The sequence below is a fragment of the Brachypodium distachyon genome, chromosome 1 (assembly GCF_000005505.3).
Source record: "Brachypodium distachyon strain Bd21 chromosome 1, Brachypodium_distachyon_v3.0, whole genome shotgun sequence".
NCBI classification, from domain to species: domain Eukaryota; kingdom Viridiplantae; phylum Streptophyta; class Magnoliopsida; order Poales; family Poaceae; genus Brachypodium; species Brachypodium distachyon.
The window spans coordinates 1,397,142-1,419,762 of NC_016131.3; the positions used below are offsets into that span (position 1 = coordinate 1,397,142).

At 44.7% G+C, this 22,621-nt stretch overlaps 2 protein-coding genes and 1 long non-coding RNA gene across 5 annotated transcripts; 1 reads left to right on the plus strand and 2 right to left on the minus strand.

Moving 5' to 3' along the window:
- Positions 1–524: 524 nt before the first annotated feature.
- Positions 525–4,751, minus strand: LOC104583812. 2 transcript variants are annotated; one of them, XR_001405386.2, is made up of 6 exons: positions 3,719–4,751; positions 3,417–3,621; positions 3,065–3,152; positions 2,767–2,912; positions 1,474–2,161; positions 525–1,390 (listed from the first exon to the last, which is right to left on the minus strand). It is a non-coding gene; the product is annotated as an uncharacterized LOC104583812 (long non-coding RNA). The 2 variants fall into 2 exon arrangements; XR_001405385.2 differs by having other exon boundaries at positions 525–2,161; positions 3,719–4,732.
- A 10,577-nt stretch (positions 4,752–15,328) lies between these two features.
- LOC100834883 (uncharacterized protein YacP) lies at positions 15,329–19,043 on the plus strand. 2 transcript variants are annotated; one of them, XM_010237504.3, is made up of 10 exons: positions 15,329–15,546; positions 15,742–15,813; positions 16,075–16,199; positions 16,304–16,464; positions 16,776–16,845; positions 17,047–17,101; positions 17,617–17,700; positions 17,924–17,962; positions 18,272–18,356; positions 18,501–18,591. In XM_010237504.3, the coding sequence occupies exons 1-9, from the start codon at positions 15,430–15,432 to the stop codon at positions 18,311–18,313; spliced, it is 765 nt and encodes a 254-aa protein (XP_010235806.1). In that variant the 5' UTR covers positions 15,329–15,429; the 3' UTR covers positions 18,314–18,356; positions 18,501–18,591. The 2 variants fall into 2 exon arrangements, with proteins under 2 accessions (XP_010235806.1, XP_003562550.1); XM_003562502.4 differs by having other exon boundaries at positions 15,332–15,546; positions 18,310–18,356; positions 18,501–19,043.
- A 120-nt stretch (positions 19,044–19,163) lies between these two features.
- LOC100833662 lies at positions 19,164–21,516 on the minus strand. The gene is made up of 3 exons (XM_003562498.4): positions 21,355–21,516; positions 20,267–21,243; positions 19,164–19,467 (listed from the first exon to the last, which is right to left on the minus strand). The coding sequence occupies exons 2-3, from the start codon at positions 21,239–21,241 to the stop codon at positions 19,462–19,464; spliced, it is 981 nt and encodes a 326-aa protein (XP_003562546.1). The 5' UTR covers positions 21,242–21,243; positions 21,355–21,516; the 3' UTR covers positions 19,164–19,461.
- Between the last annotated feature and the right edge of the window lie 1,105 nt (positions 21,517–22,621).

Below are 22,621 nucleotides of genomic sequence, written 5' to 3' on the forward strand. Positions count from 1 at the left end.
GATTGAGAAATCATCGGCGTTAGAGGGAACATGATCGACCGTATGGTTGTGGCTAGCAGAGGCGCACCTCTTGGTTACAACCACAAGGAGTAGTTGCATTTAGCAGGTTCTGTGTGCTTCGCTGCTGCGCTGACGCGGATGCTGTGTTGTTAAGAAAAACAAGAGTGGTTTCATTTCCAGCGACAGTTTTTATAACCGTCCTTTTTATAATATCATGTCGGTAGGGATTCTCTGAGTTATCTCATTCTCACCTGACGTTGGAGTGATTGACGGGTGGATTGCTCCATGAGCTGCTTCGCATGTGAGCTGAAAGTCAAGTAGCTGGGTTTAAAAAAAGAGTCAAAAAAAAGTCCTGTGACTTGAGTTAAATGATCGGCGCCAATATTATGTTTGCCAATATTATGGATTTACAGTGATCAAAAGCACTCGGTAAAATGAAGGCAAACACCGTGTCTTCATGAATAGAAAATGAGTGTCGGCTCCAGATTTCTGAAAGGACAAACAAAATTTAGGAGTGAGCTCAATAGCAAGAATTAAGCAGCACACTTTGGTAGTTATTCAATCAAAATGTGCTAGTAATTGCATATCTCTTATTATACTCTATTCCCTGATGCGTTTAAGATCCAAAGCAGTAAATACAATCAATAGCTTCTAACAATATGACGTCACTTGAAGGGAAGGCACACTTTCTTGACAAGCTTCATGTTTTCGTGCCATTTTATGCTCTTGTTTCCACTTTTCTTGTCAAGGGCTTCAGCTGCCGTCTACTTGTTTGCCTGCCTAGCTGCTTTCTACAGGAGACATTCAGCCTCGCTCAAGGTAAGATCTACATCCAAAACCAGAAAGTAATCACATGCAACATAAAATTGTGATCTAATGAGTAGAGGCAAACAGTTCGCATGACTAAAATAAAATATCTGAGAATATATCATCTTCATATACTGTGAGCGTGTATGAGAATACAAGTCCCAATGGAAGGCAAGTAATACCGAAACCGCAAAATATCTATCATATGAACAATGTTAATTGTTAACAAACTCAAACACCATAACCCTTGCTGCATTTCCGTGTCTTTTGGATGGATGTGGGCTAGCTTCTGTTTAGAATGTTCCTTTGCGTTGTGTTGTAAAGTGGGGTTTTTGTGTTCTGATATGTTTCTTGCGCCAGCAAGTTGTATTGCCCATGGGCCTCCTTTGGGAATATATTCAGGTGGGGATTTTACCCCCCCCCCCCCTCCCCCCCTCCCCCCTTGATCTCTCTCAAAAAAAAAACTCCAACGAGGAATATATTTGGGTCGGATGCTGTCTGTTTCTATTCTGTTTATAACTCCATGATGATTGCAGTGGTCGGATGTTGGAAGAATACATGGTTCAAATTGTTTCCTTACACCCTGAAAGACCAAGAAAAGCAATAACTCATAGCTCTAGAAAAACAATGATAAAACAAGTTGTGAAGGCTGAAGTAAAAACTTACTTGCCCTTTCATTCGATCGGTTTGGACGGCTGTTGCTGCCTGGGCAAATGTTACCTGCTTGGATCCGGCTGGTTGGCCGAGCTATAGTGAGATCGTTGCCTGATGGCTTGTCAGGGCTGATGCTTCCAGCTCGCGGTATGACAGAGTCAACAGGAAAGGTGTGACCTCGCACATCCTGCTTTCACTCTGGACAATATGGGAAGAACACAACGATAGGATTTTCTAGAGTAAACTAATGGTCCCTGCTAGTCCCTGCTCAAGTGGTTGCGGTGCAGCGCTAGCAATCGGGGGGGCTTGGGAACCATCTTTCAGGCTCCGATGATGTCGCCTAATTTTATTTTCCTTTGCCCTACGGCTCTTCCCATCTTTGCTTGTTGTTCTTTGCATCTTTGATCTAGTTTTGTATTTTTTTCTTAAACTACCTTGGTCGACCGTGTCGACCTTCTATTTGAATGCACGAAAGGGCACGCCGTGTACCCGGGTCGTTTTCCCTATGAAAAAATTAGACCTAGAAGTTGCAAAAGAAAAACTAAAGCTTACTTGTTTCTGACATTGGTAGCCTGGTAGGCTTGTGCACAATAAAGTGTTGGGAGCTTTTATCTACATGCCGCTATTCATTTTTTCCCCACCCTTCAAGTAGAAGATTGATGCGAAGCTCCATTTTCATTCAAACCACAAACGACATTCCCTGAAATTCAAGATTTTTTATTAGATGCCTTGTTTGTACTGATGGACATGAAAATGAGAGCATTTCCTTCACGACAAAAGAAAGTACTGATATGCAGGCAACCAACAAATTTACATATGTATTGCTCTGTACAAATTCCCTGAAACATACAACTTCAGTTTGGCAAGCTCGACACAAAAAATACAGAACCTAGAGGCTAGATTCTATTTAAGAAAACCCATGTGTTCATCTTAAGAATCAAACACTATTCTTGAGGAGTGTTCACTTAAGTTGAGACTTAGGGGAAGTGCACTCACAACAAAAGCATCTGACTAATTTGATGCAAATTTGTAGAAGAGGCCCAAAATTAAGACAGCTTCGAGTGCCTAATTAGATGAAAATTTGTATATCGTACCTTGGTGACGAAACACTTATGCCAAGTAACAATAATATATGATACAATAAAATATTTTAAAATTCCTCTGCAATCTAGGTAATTTTGTCACATGTGCTATATTTACCATCTTTCGGGTCATTGAGGCACAGAATCCTTTTGTTGTTATCCTGATGCCCAAAAGCATAGAAAAGGGCTAATTACTTATGTGTTTTATACCGTAGAAGTGTACCTTTAGTCAATTCTGCAATCATGACACCATGGCCATGCTAGCGAGTTCATCCCTGCTCCAGAACAGAGACCACAATGTAGATTCACTTGTGCTTGAATATTCAAAATCCTAGAGAAAGAACCCCTCGGGTCCTTGCCCAAACAAGCCTGAAATATGTTTTACGTTTAATCAAATTTAAAAACATTAAACAACAGAAAAACATCATAAATTAGATGTCCAAAATTGATATAATCTTGTATTCTCTGAATATAGGCAAAAGTTGATTCCGGAAAATCATTGTTGATAAAAGATTTGACACCTTTGAAACCCATTCCCGGTGTAAGGACCTCCATTGCTATTAGCACCCAGCTCTTTCCGGCTCTGAAGTTGTCGACGGCATCTTGGCGCTACAGTAAGGAAACACAAATAAACCAATGAGCCCTAAAATTTTGCTACCGTGCCCTGACTACTCAGCACAGACTGCAGATAAGTTCTAACAGCTAGAAATGTTGTCCATTGATTATTTTGATACATAGCAATTGCCTGCTGAGTATGTATTTTTTGAATGGCTGCTAAATATGTTGAGAAACAATATCAAGCATTTGTCACATTAAGAGTACATTCTCAGTTACGTGGTTTGACATTCTTTGCCAAGTACTTGCAATTTGCACCTTAATAAGTATTAGGATGCAGGCTCGGAGGCTCGGAGTTGGGATTGATGATCCAAGAAGAAGAGCGCAAGCAGGCTCGCAGGCTCGGAGGCTCGGTCTTGGCGGTGAGACTCTTCATCTGCTCAAGCGCAAGCAGGCCATGCTTCTCTTCCAGCTCACGTCCCTCCTTGTGCTGCAATCAGCTTTCATCCATAGAAGGTGCTTTCTGCCAACAAATAAACATTGCCGAGTCGAGACAATTCGGAACAAACAAGAATCTAGAAGAAAATCGAGGAGATGATGAAGGAAACTAAGCACATTACCATCTGCTGATGGCCTCTTCTTGGACTGTTTGGGCTAGGCGGGCGTGACGACCACCTCGCCGGACGCGCCCTGCGCGGGGTCGAGCAGGTCGAAGTTGTTGACGGGCTCGGATGGTTTGGCGGCGGCAGCGTTCCGAGGTGGCGGGAGGCGCGTGGCGACTGGTCGGGTTCTGGGATCACGGAGGATCGGGGGAGGAGGGGAGGGTTTCGGGACCAGGGAAGAACCGTACGGCGAACGGCGGCGGCGGAGGCGGGGATAGGTAGGAGAGAGAGGAGGGGAGGGTTTCGGGCGTTTGGCAACAACATCAAACTCTCAGGTCATGGACGGAAATTGTACAGTTGAGAAATCAGACATACTACTACTCTGTACTCATTCCCTGGCACTCTAAGACAGAGTACCATGATGGGCTCACTCCTCTTGGACACCAAGTGCAAGGAGAAAAATGTCTCTCCTCTCTTCTACTCACACAAGTTTCGTTCCCAACGGAGTATATCTGAGGGTATATCATGCAAACTGTACCAGTAATAACAAACAGAAACTAACAAGCGAATTACTATGCCCAAGGAGCAGGCCCATGTGTTGCCCACCACCATCTCGTTCTCGTACGCTCGACGCCACGACGGACCGCGCGCAGACGGCGGCGAGGCGGTACGCTTCCTTGGTGGGCAGCCGGTAGAGAATCTCCGAGACCATCTCGGCGTTGTCGCGTCATCCGCCGCCATCTGAAGGATTGGTTCGATTTGGGTTTAGCTCTTGGCTTGGGACTACGCGGCCCGAAGGTGGGGAAGGGGAAAAATTGAAATTGCTGAAACAATAATCTACTGTGTTAAGTATGTTTATTGTTGCTTTTCTTTTTCTTCCATCCGCCTGCCGCCGCGTATGGCCCGATGCTCTCTGCTACTTTCTCCCTTGCCTTTGCGTTGGTGCGTTCGCCGTGTATGGCTCGTGACGGAGGGAGTAGAAGATAAGCCGCAAGGGTCCACCTGAGGCTCCATAGCTTCTGAGCGTGCGAAGAGGAATGAGAATTTAGAGGAGATTAGATGAGATTTATGAGAAATTGATTTTTAGTCTTAATCCCTTGTTTGGCATGGCAAAGGGAATACATAATTAACGAGAGTTTAGAGAAGGGAGATTAGATGAGATCTATGATAAATTGATTTTTAGTCTTAATCACTTCTTTGGTATGGATGGGAAATACATTTGATAATTAGGGAGGCGAATAAAATTGTGATACTTTGTCAATCTCTATATTTTTATTATACCATAGCAACGCACGGGCATTCCACTGCCCTCTCCGTTCCCAATTAATTGGGGCCGGCAGTTTTGCAAAAAAAAACCATGTAAATTTCCGAAATAAACCTGCAGTTCACGTTCTATTGGAATTTTTGTGAAAAAAACCTGTTGTTTTCCGGAATCAAAGCGCAGTCCACATTCAATTGAAGATGTGTATACTGCAGGTTGATTTCGGAAATTAACAAGGTTTTATTTGCAAATTTGCCGACGCCAATTAATTGAAACAAAACTTTTATTAGAACACAGAACAAAAGAAGAATTGAGGTGACATATTTGTTAGATGGATGATCCCCAGGAGTTGTGCTTAAAACACTAATGGCATGATACACTTCCAACATGCATCACTACCGAAGAATGATCTAGAAGCTTCGGACCGAAGATATTTCATTGCACTTTGCCATACTTGAAACACCTAAAACCACCAATTACTTTGTATTCGTTGTGAAATTAACAATTTTAGTTTGCAGGGGAATTTAGAAAATCAAACAACAATACTTTAAAATTAGAAAATCAAACAGCATGATTTGAAATCAGAGAATCAAACAACCTGTTAAACATTGTGTAGAGAGGGTTGGAAAACTATTAGGGTTATGCAATCACTTCAACATAACATAGAACTAAAATCAAAGCTGGTAAAGAAATCTAGAAAACTTTTGGGAGCGCGCACCATCTGGTGGGCATCTTTTCGATTTGTACTCCAGGTAAAATCGACATGAAAAAGAAAGTTCAGTTGCATTTGAATAAACTAGTGAGGAAGAACACTCCATCCCAAACCCGAATGAAACTGCCAACAAGAAAAGGGGGCATAACAAACAATAGAGCTACATTACGATTCCACTGAGCCGCCGTGGAATTTTCTCTTGAAAGGTCTCCTCCTGAGCCGCCGCCGCCAAGCGACTCGGGAGGATCTCCACGCCACAACCCTCCAGCCATGGTTGTGGTTGGATCCGCCCGTGGTGGACACATCTTGTACTCCAAATATAATACTAATGCCATTAACAAGATTGCCTTGGAGGTAATAAAATACAAAGCTCTTGTAAAGAAAATCACATAACCTAAAGTATGATGGGGCGATGAGGAGGATTGGGTGGATGCTACACGAAGGAGGAAGTGGAATTAGGGTCAGGATGGCACGGCAATCCGACCCGATGGTCGCACACGGACCTTAATTTACACCAACAAATTAGGGGACGGTCTTATCTGGGGATGACATCCTAATTTGTACCAAACTGTAATTATTAAATGTGTTAAATGTAAGCGAGCACCACACGGGCGGGCGGAAGCGTTAACCGCTTCACGAAATCAACCAACAAAGACGCTACTAAAAAAAAAGCATCGGGGTAAGAGCGAAGCGCAAATTAAGAACAAGATGCAACTGCTGTTACATGGGATATGAGCGTGAGATCTGAACGAAACAAGACAAGGACATATATACAGTAATACTAGCAGCGAGAGGAAACTGAAAGTAACGATCGTTTTGGACCTCGGACGCGACCAAAACACACCTTCATCTGGGTTGGCGTCAGCGCAAAGAGCTCCTCCTCCTCCTGGGTCTTGTTGCCGATAACCGCGGCCGCGGTCGACGGTGAGTGTGGAACCGTAGCGGCAGGTGCCTCGGAGTCGGAGGAGGCCTGCGCCGGCTGGGTAGCAGGCGCCTCGCAATCGGAAGCCATAGCCATACCATGGAGCTCCTAGAAGACGCAGCCATGCCGATACGCGGACTGCTGGTGCTGCACCGGCCACAGGAATCCAAGTAGCAGGACGCGTCCCTTGTCCACCCCGCGGCCACCATCCCCTCCTCCACGGCCACCGCCTTTGCGGCGGCGGCAGGCCATGACCGAGAGTAGAGCAGGGTGGAACGAGAGAGAAGAGAAGAGAAGAGGAAGGTGGTGGTGTTGGATGAACACTCGCGGCGCACAAGCAAAATGATCAGGAGCAAAAGAAAGGGGGGTTCCCTATTGGGCGGAGCTGTGTATTGCCGGCTGGGAGAAGAAAACCCTAGCAAGCACAAGCTAGTTTTATTAATTGTTGGATTTTGCTGTTGGGCCCTCAGAAACACCCCGGCCGGGGCTGGGTTCGATCGAATTTCAAAATCAGGTTTTCTGCGCTCGTGTGCGTAAAAGAAAAGGAAACTATCGTTGAAAACACTCTCGCTACACATCTCGCCATAATATTACTCGAACCAATAACATGCATTTTCCCCCATCGATCAATGATGTTTTCTTTTCCTCGGGGACTAGAACGCTGATTAAATTTCTGGATATATAGTATTAGTAAAACTAGTGTACGCAGGTTAACACCTTTAATTTTCGATGCCAATTAATCGGACTGGTAATTAATACATTACCAGTAGTAGAGTAACACGTTGCAAGCAGCTGCTACAAGGCGAATTTCCTCTCCACCTTGAAATCAATCCCGGCCGGCCGCTAGATTAAAATCGACCCAGCCAACGTACACAGTATATCATGTCAAGCTTTTGGACGGTCATTGCATGCATGAAGGTGAGGGGCAATTAACATGCATGATGAATTTAATAGTACATGCCTAATACACTTAATTTCGTACGCCTTTTATTGAACCGGCCGGAGTAGTATACCGGAGAGCACGTCACGTCTGCAACAATTGTACGTCCTTAATTTGTGCCGTCCAATGTCTATTGCGACAATTGTACTGTACGTCCTTAATTTGATTCCTTAGCGCAATGCAAGATCAGGCAGCCAGCAGCTAGGCCGGCTGGGAGAAAAGCAGTCACAGCTCCCAGTTGCCCATGAGCTGGCAAGCCCAATCGAAAGCAATTTTGGACGACACAGGAGCTTGTACGCAAGAGCAGATTCTTTTGTTGACCGTGGCATGGAGCTGCAGTACTGCCAGACCGGCCAGTCCTTGGTCTTTGCCTTCCCAGTGCCATAGGTATACAATGGACCAGTAGGAAAGTTGCAATGTCGGGGCGAACTTGGTAGAGAAACCAACCTAGCTACGGGGCCAACTCTTGACAACTTTTGGTAGTACGTATTACTCTTGTACAAAAAAACAAAAAATGGCATTCAGCCGCAGGTGCTGCTCTTGTAGAAGAAAAAAAAAGAAACAAATTAATGACTTGACTATTCCAAAATAGAGTAACACGTGAATGGTTTCTCGCCGGGAGAGCGCTTGATGATATCGATCTGCACCTGTATTGTAAGTATCATTTGTCATCTTACACAAGCTACCGTTACATCATGGCCGTCATCTCCCAAGAGATAGCTAGACAGACATGCCTGATCGACCGAGAAGACCAGACCGCGTGCATGCTACTCAGCCTAGCTAGCTATAGCTAGGTAGGCGACCAGAAGTGATCAATTAACGGCTGGAGCTAGCCTCTCTACCCACCGGGGAACCGGCCGGTTGCAAGATTCCCTGGATGGAATTGCATCTACCCCTGCCATGGCATAGGATGGATATCCGGTCAAAAACTACCAAAATAGTAGATAACGCATGTCTACGCCATGGGCTCGCCCCGACATGGTCAGAATTTCTTATCTGCAAAATTGGTAAGCTTGACTTTGGACAACATTAATTAATGCATATCCGTTAATAATAAAACAGAGGGGAGTTGTGTTCGGATTGATTTAACCAATTCATGTTCCCAATGGTGATCGACACATGGGCTATCTATACAAGAGATTAAACGTTATCCATTAAGTATGAGTATAGTATTTTGCTCTCTAGCTTGGAGGAGAAGGTAGAGGAAAAAGATCGAGAAGAGAGATGAGTAATTATAAGTTAACAGCGGCACATGTTCCTAGGAGTTGTGTGAGACTATAAAGTGGGCAAATAAGGTCTAAATTTTTTATAGCCAACTACTATATTGTATACTGGTTATAGATGATTCGGCATAACGGCAAAGTGTTATATCCAACGGTTGGCTACGGTTGGCTATATATACTATACTAGCTAGTGTCCTTGCTCTTAGTCGGTTTTCGCATTTTGACACATTTCCCGTGTATGGGAATATAATATGCAGCAAACTATTGTTATTATTAATCAATCTCGTAAAACTCTTTTTTATTATTACTTGGTCTCGATCTCACTGGCTACATCGGGATTGCTACTTAACGAACAAAAAACGATCCCGATCGATAATGCCTGCCCACCTGCCATCCCATGTTAATTGTCGCTATCCTTCTCATGTGGAAGGCGCGCGAGTGTTGATCGTGTCATCTACTACCTCCGTCCCATTTTATGAGGCACGCACGCATCCCAAGATCACAAATTTAATTAGCAAAATATAAGTTATATTTCACAAAAATTATATCGTTAGATTCATAGTCAAATGAATTTTCTAATGATATATTTTTTATGTCATAAAATTTATATTTTGATAGTTGAATTGATGATCTTGGGACGCATGCGTGACTCTTAAATTGGGACGGAGGTAGTACAGTACAGTAGATCGAGGAGCACTCATCCATGTGATTTGGATATATAATCAAGTCTTGGACGCTTTTCTCCATACCAATCCGTTTTTGCACATGGAGTATATATATGATTTGGATAATAAACTCTACCATCAAGTACAGTTTGCTTTCTAGTAGTTAACTGACTATTTAAAGACCCGTCATGTGATGCACGATCTCTAAAAAAGAATGCAATTTTATTCAGTACCTAGGAGTAGATGACAACACGTGATGGTTTTAGGGATGCCAAAAAATAAAAATGTTCTATTGTGAGAAGTATACATAATATTATGCCACTAAACAGATTTATCACTGAATGTTGCATGAAGAAAGTGGTGGTTGATATGTAGGAGTAAGATTTTATACTTAGTTCAACGTACACCTAATTATAGGTACGTTCGATTGTGTACCAATGTGTTTGTAGAAGTACTAGTATCACAGTAGTATGACAAGTATTTAATTTTCCAAAGATGGGGTAGCACGTACGTTAACACGTGATTGTTTCTCGGTCTTTGTAAACAACGCGCGAGTAGCTTAGGCAAGAAAATAAAATAAATTAATTAAAATCAGTGGTAGTACTGATCTTCCAAACAGTACACATGCATTTTAAAATCAAATAAAACCAATCATTGGCCCCATTACTTTACGTATAGTGCTGCTCAAGTGCATTGTGCATATATAGTATAGGACCATGCAGACTCGGATTAACAATGAGTACTAGTAGGACATAGTACCACATAGTGGATAATTAAGTCCGAGGTTAGTAAATTAATACTCTTAACTGCGCCCAAATTGACAATGAAGGAACAAGGACAACGACTCTGCACAAAACTTATTACAGCAAGTCCGATGTTGGTAGTAGAATATTGATAATTATAGTAGGAGCAGGACCCAGATATACCTTTTCTCCTGGTCATGTACTGCGCACAAGCAGACAAATTAAGAACGGAAGGTTAATTTTTGACAAATGCATGATACGTCTAACTACATGCGGACTATTTTTACAAAATTAACACCAAATGCATGGTTAATTTTTTGACAAAGATGTAAGTGATCAGGACTCTGTGTAAGTGGACCCAAGATACTCTGTCGACCTGACCACCACCATCTCTATGCACCCGTATGATTTGTCGACTCAAGCAAGCTACCGTTACGTCATGCTGGAAGATAGCCAGAGCGATCAGAGCGTGATTGCAGGCTAGGCTTGTAGCCCCAGTTTACTCCGCTGCTCATGCCTAGAAGCTGGAAGCTGGACGTCTCTGCAGTCTGCACATCACGGCAATCAGGCGCTGGGAATCGACCAATTAACTAAAGAGATGACAATTTAGTGATATTTAATCTCTCGTACCTAGGTCCCCACATGTCGATCAGGAGTAGGAAAACCAGTGGCTTTCTAAATGTAGACTATTAATTCCTGCAAGCAGAAACGAAGATAGATAGCGACCAGCTGCATCCCTTTCAAGTGAAAAGTCGGTCCAGCAGTACCTAAAAAAAATGAGAGGGAGAACATTACCAGGATCATTACACCCATGTTGGCTATTGATGAAACATTCAAGGCCCAAAGTTTACAGCTGGTAATAGATACCTGTTGTTTCTATATAAAATCTATTCTTTAGGTTTTTTATCTGCACATTTTTATCGATGTATTAGCACCTTGCAGTGCTCAACCAAAGTACTGAACAACTCACAAGGAAGTTGTGGACTCTATAGAACTACACAAGAGTTCAGATGCTACAATCAAGACTACAATGAGGGGAAACATCAAGCAATAGTTTTAAACTGTTTCTTCTGATATATCCGATTCTGATTTTTTTTTTCCAGTTCACTGCGGCGAGCCAACACCCTTTTGATCCTATTGTGATAGTTCCTTCAACCGCTAAAATATATATTCATTAGATGACGTTAAACCACCATGAGCGGCCTAGTATAAAGTGGACCAAAGCCCATGGCAAACAAATTATCTGTCATATCTAATCTTCTTTCCATGGCTGGGAAACTTGTGTGTTCTCTGTGGGCTTTAAACATGTTGGTTCAGGATTTTCTGGAGGCTACAAAGGTGCTTAAATGGCTCAAGGAGGACTACATGATCGGGTACGGCAGACGATGAGCCTTGAGTGTGATGCTAGATGAACTGCCAGTTTTCATAGATGACACGCGTGTAAACTCTGAGATATCCTGGTTTTGCAGACCGATGCAATGAAGTGTCTGTTTTGTTTATAGCAAGCACAAAATATATATCGATTTTATGCATATGGGAATTCCATTTCTTCCTGATAACGTAACAGTTGTCTTTATCTAGAACATCATCCGTAATACTTGGTGAGCACTGGTGCTAGGCCCTTATATTTTGTTCCCAAAGTTATTTTGTGTGTTTGGTGGAATTTTATATATAACTGACAGCTGTCTCGTGATCAAATGTCTGCATATGTGATTGATTGTTTCTTTTAAATTGCAATTTAAGAAATCACAGGTTCAACAAAGTAAAAAAAAAAACAGACAGGAGGTATACGAAATTTTGACTTGGGACAATTGCATATAGAGATTCCGTATACTATACGAAACGGAGTCCATATTTTAGTACAGTACAGATTTTGCTCTCGGTCCAGGGTGCACCGGGTCCATTCACTCCTCTGACCTCGTGTTTCTTGAAGGTACACATCCACCGTCCACTAAGCCCGCGACCCGCACCTCCCGCATCCAACGAATCGGGACAGATCGAGAGCCCATGGCCATGGATTCGCGGCCGTTCCTGGTGCTGCCCGACGCCGTGTCCGACTTGAGCTTCCTCAGCGACGACAAGCAGGAACAGTGGGGGAAGGTCGAGGTTAGGAGAAAAGAGGTATGCGGGTGCGGTGACATTGGCAAGCGCATCCTCCACGGCCTCGTCCTCCTGACGAATCTCGGCGCCGTCGACGACCCGGATCTGCGTCCCGGTCTGGCTATCGACGTCGCCGATCGCCCTCTCCCGTTACGTAGCCAGGACGGTGAGTACTCCATGATCCTCACGGCCTACAGGCAAAAACCCACCAGACTTGCAAGTCGATTGGATGTCCCCGTATTTTGCGTGTGGTCACGGCCTCCGTCGGGTGAAGACGCTCCGGGGTTGTTGAAGCCGCCACCGCCCAAATCTGGTGGGATTAAGCAGCACCCCGTGGGCGTCAGAGGCGACGACTTCAATGTGAACTGGGTTTTCGTGTGCAAGGACAAAGCTGTCTGGTGCGATTTCGGTCAAGGCATCCAGTACTGCAACCGCACTCCTCTGATCAAAGGACAGGATTCGGGGCCGTTGGACTACATGGATCTCCTGTTGCCAAAGGATTTTAGGATTCCGCTCGATGTGGAGATTCTGATGGACGAACCGATCCATGTACGCCCGACTGTGGGCTGTGTCGGGGACTCCATTTGGTTCGTTGACATCCAGCAACCATCACAAGAAGGATGTGTTGGGGACACCAAGGTGGAGGTGTGGACTGTGGACATCCTGCCGTCTCATGACAAGAGGATTAAGTGGAAAAAGCACAGGGAGTTTAGGCTGCGCAGCATCTGGGAGTCGAATGGGTTCAACGACAAGTTGCCAAAGACTGCACCGAGGTTTCCCTTCTTGAGGCAGCAAGATGATGGCATCCTCTACTTGATTCTGCCCAATAACCCAGGCATAGGCGTTTGTTTGTTAAATGAAACTACTGAACGTTCACTTTATAGCATTTCGTATTTTTTTCATTTTAACAGAACCGGTACGAAGCGCATTTATGTAATACGTCTCCACTTGAAGGAAAACATTTTCAGTAATAAAATTAAAACTAAGATCCCGGAAACGTATTTGCAACAGAGCAAACGTGCTACAATCGTTGGCGCGTCTGGGTTGAACCCGACAGGTGGGGTCCACCTGTCGGCGAGAGGAGACAGGGGAGAGGCGGCGGGACTCAACGGCGGCGAGCAGAGGAACGGAGGCGGTCAGCGCGGGTACCAGAGGCTTCAGGGGCTCGAGGTGGTTTGTCTGGTGCTCGGCTTCATCTACGGGGATGGCCGGAGGAGGGCAGACGGCGCGACCGGCGAGCAGAGGCCACCAGAGGTACAAGACAATTGATCTGATATGCCTTGGAGCCATCCTCGTACTACGTTATTCCTTGTACTCTTTTCAGTTATTAGTATACTCTTACTATTATTGTTGTATACTGGGCTACTCTTACCAATTTATGCTCGATCAGTTCTGCAGAAGCAACACACATGAACTTCATTTAGCGTTTTTTTCTTTCTTTCATTAATTGCCTCAATCTGTCTGTTCTTGTACCGCATCAAAACATGCTTCAGACAGTGTTTTCCAACACCAAACCAACATTTGATTTCAGATAATGAACCAAAGTAACCCATCAGAACATGAGCCTCAACAAAAGCTGCAAGTTGACATAAAAAAAACATCACATGCACACAGTTAATTCGTTCGACGGAAGAAGAATTAAGAAAAAAAAGATCTTGCGGAGATCAACCTGAGTGGTAGTAACAGACAAAATGATGGATTGGTTCTTCATCCAAGAAGAATAACCAAATAATATAGTTTTACATGTTTCATTAATGCACCAATATACATCATTGTAAAATTCCTAGCAGTCTAACAGACTACTCCGATCGATCAGTACGCGGTCCAGAACCCATCAGGGGTGCCCCAGAAGGCGTCGGCGGCCGAGGACGTGTAGAGCGGCGACGAGGCGACGGCCGCCGCCGATCGCCGCGCGTCCTCCTCGTCGGCGTTGAGGAACGGCGGCGGCAGGTAGGTGGAGAGCAGCTCGTACCGTCCGCCGTCGGTCGGGTCCCAGGTCGAGAAGCAGAACCACGGGTACTCCTTCTTCTTCTTCTCCCCGCACGCCGGCAGCGGCGGCGCAGGCGAATCCGGTTCTGGTTCTGGACACGTCAAGCCGGGCTGCATCGCCGGCTGCTGGCGGACCACCGAATTGGCGCTGTCGTATTCTTCGTCGTCTTCGGTGACGACGATGGGCTGCGCCTCCGTGCCGCCGTGGTTGTTCTCTGGCGCCGGCGTGCTGATTCGCGGACGCGTGGCGGCGGGTGTTTGAGCGTGGTCCTCGTCGTCCCCGGCCGCCTTCCTCTTCTTGGAGCATCCCGACAAGGCGGTGGCGGAAGGAGCAGCGCCTGCGACAGCGAGATCCTGGTCATGGGCGTGGAAGGCAAGCGGCGCGTCCGCCGGCGGAGCCATGTTTCCCGGCCCGCCGGACACGAACAAGGAACTTGGATTGATCGGGGAGCTTGGGATTGATCGGTCGGCGGATATCGAGCTAGGGATCGGTGGGGTGATTCGAACGATTGATGAGGCCGAACCCCGGGACATTTATGGGCGGGATGCTTGGATCGCTGCCGAATTGGAGTGGAACTCGGACTTCTCATTGCTGGCTTCCAACGCGGGAGACAGAGAGGATTATGCTACTCCACTCTGTGTTATAGCTGGGCCGATCAAAAGCTCCAGAAACCGGCCCATTGACGCGTCGCTCACTCCTTGGCGGCCCATTTGCTTGTTCATGCTTTCTTTCCAGTTCCTCGTTTTGTTTTTGAAGAGAGAAAAAAAAAAGACAGTTTACGTTTCGTTTTTCTGAAGTTTTTTTTACAAAAACTGAAAGCTTTTTTGGAGCATGTTTTTGACGTCTGATTCGCGTTTACAACCTAGCAACAAACAGAGAGCCTTGGTGAAACTTTGGAGAACATCAAAGGCGAACAATGTCGCCAACGATCGATTAATTTCTCATCATCTCGTTTGACAGCCTGAAATTTGTCCCGGTGATCTCGGCGTGAATCTCAAGGCACGATCGGACGGCCACCGATACGGGGGTGACGTAGCGGGCTTCCCTTGGCTGAGCCTCCACGGCGACGCCAGGCAATGAACCACCCGTTCCCATCTTCTTTTTCCCCCAGCGCGGGCGCGGCCTCCACCACACACGCCCGGCACCGGCGGCGAGTAGCAGCGGAGGCGGCGGATGGCGGGATCGGCGGCCTATTCGGCGACCTCCATCGTGGTGGTGATGGCCAAGGACAAGGGCAGGGGGAAGGGCACCAAAGGCGGCGCCTCCTCCTCCTCCGCCGCCGCCAACAAGGTCAGGTCAATCATATCAATCCCCTCCCTGACTCCCTCCCTCCCTAGCTATAGCTAAATAAATGGTTGTGCATTTCGGGGACTATCGAGGAAACGGAAGTCCCGTTCCTTGTCATGAATCTGGAAAGCCAGGAATGAGAGTGTACATACACACACGCCGGCGGTGTCCTCACGCACTCGGCTCTTTTGTTTACAGGTTTCTGACCGGCGGCCTCCTAGGATCACATCTAATGTGAAGCATAACCTCAGGGTTCTAAAATTCTGGAAGGTACCACACACACAAACCTGATTCCTGCACTCAGTTTCTGAAACAAAAAAACCCAGCATTCTTGCATTACAGTACTTCCTATACCTTGTTTCGTTGTCTAAAATCTGCAACTAACTGGTAACATCAGAGATGCATGTAGTAGTGTCTGTGTATGTTCAGATGTGCCTGGAAAACTCGTAATAGTGTCCTGTTGAGTGCATCATTCATTCGTCAGATAAGATGCCCACTAGTTGTTACAAGTGTTTTTAACCCTTGTTTCAGGATTACGAAAGGAAGCAAACGAGCGGGCCTCAGCCTGCTACTAGGTTCCGCAAAAAGAAAGTAATGAAGGAAGTGCTTCCTGATGACACGGACTTCTTCGAGGACCCTTCTTCCACTCTTACCTAGTCAGGCTTGTCTTCCCTTCCGTATCCAGTGCCTTGCTTGTTTGCTTGCTTCTTAGGTTGGAGGTTCGACTAGCCTGCTGACTTTCTGCTGTTATGTAATCTAGCACAAACGAGGGCCTGGAAATCGCCTCCCCGGTTATTCTTGTGGACGGTTACAATGTATGTGGCTATTGGAAAAAGCTGAAGAGTGATTTCTTGAATGGGAATCAGGGAATCGCGAGGCAAATGCTCATCGACGAGCTAGTGACATTCAGTGCAGTAAGAGGTTTGTAGCGGAGGATTAAACTATTATGTACGGTTCAAATATGATCCCTCAAAAAAGATCTCAGGTCTCTACTATCATGCCTGTTTACTGTTAGAAGCTCATAGGCAGTTGTACTACTTTAAGTATAATATCTGATTTGTAGTGAAATGAAGTTAGTTATAAATTACAGTTGTATGTATCAACCCATGTGTGGAGCATAATCTTTTGTTACTCTGGAACCACAATGCATAATATTCTCTCAAGGGCCATGTGGTGTTCTTCTAAGCCAGCTATCATATCTCTTATATCATGCGTCACTGTGATGCTTGCAGAGGTAAAAGTTGTCGTGGTATTTGATGCTGCATTGTCTGGGCATTCTACTCACACCGAAACTTATAAAGGGTAAGATATTACTGCATTGCTACAATATGGCCCATTCTCTTATTTTTAAATTGACTCTTGGTGCTAGATATTTGCATTAGATGTTGATGCCATGGAAGCTGCTCTGTTTCATGTAGTAAATGGAGGCTAAATGTTTTAGACAGATTTTTCTAGCTGGTTCTTAGGGGTACCTTAACCAACCGATTTTGCTTCATGGAACAGGGTTGATGTGGTTTATTCTGCTGACTTATCTGCTGACTGTTGGATCGAGAAGGAGGTAAATTGTAAAGTCTTTCATCAGAAGGAAGGATGCCCAGAGTCCCTAGTTGATTAGTCCTGTGCATTTACGCGAATGCAAAGTTTCATGCACGGATTTCAATTAAATAGGCAAAAGCCCAGGATTCTGTGGAAAATGCGTGACTGAGGCTATTTATATCTGATAAATAGTTGAATCAGTTTCGGCCAGCAGGAATGTCCCACTGAGAGACATATTTACTAGCTGGGTATTCATACCCCAAGTGTTTTAAGTTTCCATTTGTTCTTCAAAAGGAAATCAGTAGAATGGTTGTAGTACAAGATTTATACTGGTCTGGAATTGACCTCTAGGTTCTGCCCTTCTGTATTTTCGTCTTATGAGCGTTTTGTTATGAATTATGATCCTATCTAAACTGTCAAGCAAGCCACCAATAAGTGATGTTTATTTAATATGGAATGTCATCATACCAAGCAGTAGAAATTATGTTTTTAATGCCACCAAGAGGTTTCTTACTCTGGTTCTTACCACCTACATAGGTTGAAGCTTTGGTGGCAGATGGCTGTCCAAAAGTGTGGGTCGTAACATCTGATGTACTCGAGCAACAATTAGCACATGGAGAAGTATGTTTCCACCGCTTCATGATTACCTTCTCTTATTGGTCTCTGTCTGCCATTAGAGATTCATGTGCCGTTGGGGGGTTTAATATTTAATTTTCCTTCAAAGTTCTGCTGCATTTCTGAACTGAAAGCATCAGAAAATTCATTCTGTAGCATAGCTTGGGAGTTTTTTCATCACATATTATTGTTGATGATCTAAACCTTGTTCTTGTTGTATGTTTTGTAGGGTGCTCTTATTTGGAGCTCTAAAAGACTGGTCAAAGAGGTTAGTTGTTACTAGTTTTCGCATCACTAGTGGACATCGCTTGCTTGAAGAACCATATTTGACTTGGACATCTTATATCCATTTTGCTATGTAACTAGATCCTTATATTCTGACCAAATGTCTTGATGTCGCTTTGATAGCTATGTTTTTGTTCTTAAAATCACGGGAGTTAAATATGATTAAATGGTCAAACTCAGGGTATTTGCATGCTTGCATCCTTTGCCAACACAAGACCGGATATTGTACATATGCTATCAAAGAACACAAACATAACTTATCTAATGGGGGAGTTCCATATTCCGTGTGCAGATTCCTGACAACAAATTGACTGTCGTATGGTTCTGCAGATAAAAGAATCAGAACAGGAGCTTGATGAAGAGCTGAAGGAAACCAGGTTTTGAAGTTTTCTTTTACCTTATTTAGTTTGAGCATCCAGGCGAAACTGTGAAGAAGCAACGGCACATAGTTTAGAACTCAAATATATTATATATCTGCTAATTAACTTGAACCCGACATTTGCGGATTCTGTATCTGGCAGGTCAACATCGTTGCAAGGGAAGATTTTCCAGCACAAGCTGAAGCCTAAAGTAGTGCAAGGTCTGAAAGATCTTCGGAATCGGCTCGAGGAACAAGAGCGGAGAAAGAAGTGACCGCTGAATGTCAATCGATCCACCGATCACATCGAGCTGCTGAAACATCGATTGGCAAGAGAGGAGTAAGAGAAGAGGTGTACATTTTTGCTTGGGAGGAGCACATCCACTGACGTTTGATCCATAGGACAAAAGTGCCGATTGCGCAAGCTCGCGATCATGGCGATTGCCAATGAAAAAGAACATGGCGACTAGGTGCTACTGGCTGACATCATGTAAAAAGGGAAAATCAGGGTTTCATAGGGAAGCAGTTTGCAGAGAGAATCCACACCAAGGTTATCTCTTCTTTTTCTTTGTTTGATCATAATCCTGTAGACAGGAAAGTCATGAGCTGTATAGAAATGTAAAGTAACTAGATCCCCTTGGGGGTTAAAAATACATATATGTCCGTGTTGAAAAATGAAGTTGTATTTGTTAAACTATGGTCTTGAGATATTTTCTTAAAAACTATGTGCCCGCTGAGCTGAACTAAATATTTGATACCCATTGGGAACATAACAACAGCAGGCATTGGCACAATATTTGGCTAAAAATGCTACCACCAACCCAACAAACAACAAGGGGCGATGGAATTTTATTCTCAAGTTTGTTTCCACTGATAGAAGTAAAGTTGACACACAAAGAATCCATTCACACTGGGAGCAACTGTATCAGCAGCCCCAAAGAACACTGCACGCCGAAGCATAAACACGGATGAGGTTCAACGAAATGAAAAAAAAAGGTACCATCATATTTAATATAAGCTAAAGCAAGAGTTTTCAGCTGGTTCTAAGGGCATATGTAGTCATCCCACTTGCAGCATCCTCTCCGGCTCCCTGCTTAACTATCCTGTATGTTCAGTAGCAGCACTTACTCCTGCAAGGTTAGTTCAAATGAAGAGATTAGCAACGGTCTGGGCACAGGACATTGAAATTCAGCTACTCCCTCCGTCCAACAAAAGGTGTCTCAAATTTGTCAAAATTTGGATGTATCTAGACATGGCTTAGTGTATTGATGCATTCAAATTTAGTCAAAGTTGAGACATTTTTGTTGGACGGAGGAAGTATATCTATTCAATAAGTTGATATAAGCGGTGACTACCCGCATGTATCTTTTACGTTCATCCGTTCTTGACATGATTCAGTATTTCCAAGGACAGGTATAATAGTTTTGGTACCACAGGATTATGATGGTCTAAGTTCCTCAGCAACAGACATAGCAAAGTTTTGGAAAAAAGCATCTGAGCATAGACTGTATCAGCCATTGACAAAGCAGAATTTCATTCAACTTAACAACGCAACACAAGTACTTGTCTTCAAACTACTGATCTAGAGTTTTACGAGAAGAAAAACCGTTGAGCAGTTTTTTCACGACAGTAGACAGATTAAGAGTATACAGAGCATCAACGGCTATTTTCAGCAGTGCACTATTTTTAGTGCTGAACCTCAATGAAAGGTTCAGACAAGGGCTATAATTCAGCTATTGTACTCCTGTAGCCGAAAAACTATGTATCAACGCTTGGTCCTACTAATAAGCTGCTCCTTCCACTGTGATTCATCCTAGTCAAAACAAGACTAAACTGGTCTAGTGAACTGATGATTGCACAGCAACAAGGAATCATGTAACAAACTAACAATCATTCATCAGAGAGCAGCAAACGAATGATAGGATATACCTCGTCATCATCGTCGTCGCTGTCCTTCTTGAGGCGAGTGGTTCCACCGACTTTGCTAATGGGCAGCTTCATGTTCCCAAAGGGCGTATCGACATCGATCTTGCCCTTGATAGTGTACCCAGTGCCCCTGCCCCTGATCATGTCCCAGACAGCAGAGCCCAGATCCTTGGGCCTGAAGGTGAATGGGATCTGCATCTTGGTGATCCCTTGCTTGTCGATCTTGGTGGTCTCAGTAAGCTCAGCATCAGCCACCCTATCATCCCCAAGCCACATCTCATACTGGAGCAAATTGAGGCCCAAATCGAAGTCATTCTTGTTCTCAAGGCTAAGGTGGATGGTGGCCGTGGTCTCCTCGAAGGAGAAGTGATGGAACTTGATCTTATCCACATCAACGTCAGGCTTGTAAGGAATCGGCACTTTCCCGGACTTCTCGAGCGGGATCTTGATGCGGCCGAAGACGGGGACGTCGACGAGGAGGACGACGCGGACGAGGTAAGGGATGATGCTGCCCGGCTGGATGTCCCTGTAGGTGTTCTTGATGTCGGCGAAGACGAGCGAGATGGGGATCTTGACGGTCTCCTGGCCATGGGCGCGGATGGTGCCGGCGTCCGGGATGAGGCCGGAGACCAGCTTCCGGCCGTCGCTGTCGACGAGGTAGTCGATGTCGACGAGCGGGATGGGGACCGGGTTGGGGTTCTTGATGAGCACGTCGACGATGAAGTCGGCGCCGTCGAGACCGATGTGCGGGACGTGGATCCCGGAGACGTCGGCCGTGGGCTTCCCGAAGCCGACGGCTTCCTCGATCTTCTCCCCGATGTCGTGGATGAAGTCCTTCACTTTCTCGATGAACCCCCCGCCGCCGCTGTTGCCCTCTTCGTCGTTCTTCTTGTCATCCTTCTTCTTGTCGTCGTCCTTGTTCTTGCCGAAGCCGAAGGCGCGGTCGGTGACCGTGTCGGGGTTGTCGGAGGAGGACATGGCTGGGTGGGGGAGGAAGCAAGATCGGGAGAGCGAGCAAAAATCAAGCAGGATTGAGATCCCGATCGGAATGGTAAGGATGGAAGAAGAAGATCGGGTGATTGATTGATTACCTTGGGGCTGGGGCTGAGGGGATGCAGCAGACGGACGAAGCGCGTGGAGATCGCGGGCGGAGGTGGGGGCAGCTTCGATGGATTGAGGAGGAGTAAAGAGGAGCAGTGGGAGCGAAGAAGCTGGCACGTGCAGGGATGTGCTTGGACCGTCGGTCGGAAGTCGCTCGGTCGGCTTTTCGGCTTCGGGTCTGGTCAGCGAGAAAGTGGCTTGTGGCTCGAATTTTTTAAACAATTGCTTCAACGGGACTACGGGAGGACGTGATTCTCGAGTTCTGATTCTTTTTTCTTTCGATTTACGCAGAGGAATCGAAGTTGTTGATTGATTCTGGATCTTCTCTGGGAGTTTTTCCTTTGTTTCTTAAAGGTGGAGTATACTTATTTTGAAAGAGATTTTTTTTTTGTTTTTGTTTTGGCCTATAGATTTGAAAATTAGTAAAATCCTTGCAATCGGTGTAGATTTGGAATGGTAGCAAAGCATTTATTGCATTTTATACAAATTTGAAACCTCAAGATTTTCAATTAATTAAGGCACGTCATTTAAGAGTGAGAAATTTGGAAATGATCCTTACATATATGGAAGGAGGGAGCAGGAAAATGGTAAGTGATAAAACCGTGAAAATTAAATCCCTTTTATGGAATTAAGAAAAAAATAATCTTACTGTAAAACTGTAACCAAATCTTATCTTTTTCACTTAGCAACATATAGCTTGGCATGAAAATAAATCCGAAAAAACTACCAGTAGCAATTTCGTGAGCATTGAAGTTTTCGATGGCATTGACGTACCCCCCCAACTGAACTATGACGTACTCTCTAATTCATATTAGTTGTCTCAAATTTGCCTAAATATGAATATATGTGTGACTGAAAAACGTTTAGATACATGTAATATTCTGACGACTAATATGGATAGAAGGGAGTACTATGGTCTATGACATCAGGGTTAGTTTTTCGTTGAGGTTTTACACTAGGGTTATTTTTTATTGACCTTTCAAAATAAGAAAAAGAAAGATACTAGTTGTGCATTTACACGAAAGATGGTCACACGGCCTTTGCATAAACCGACGTGCAGAATCCTACAAAAAAGAAAAATAAACGCCATGTACACAACACAACAATCTAACAAATGGAAAACGAACTATCCATCAAGGCGGTACGTGGACCGGGGTGTCCTCGTATGTAGGTGGCGGAACCATATACTACCAAGCACGAAAACAGTATATGTTCGTGGATGGTACATAGCCTGTGAAGGAGATGAATTATATTATT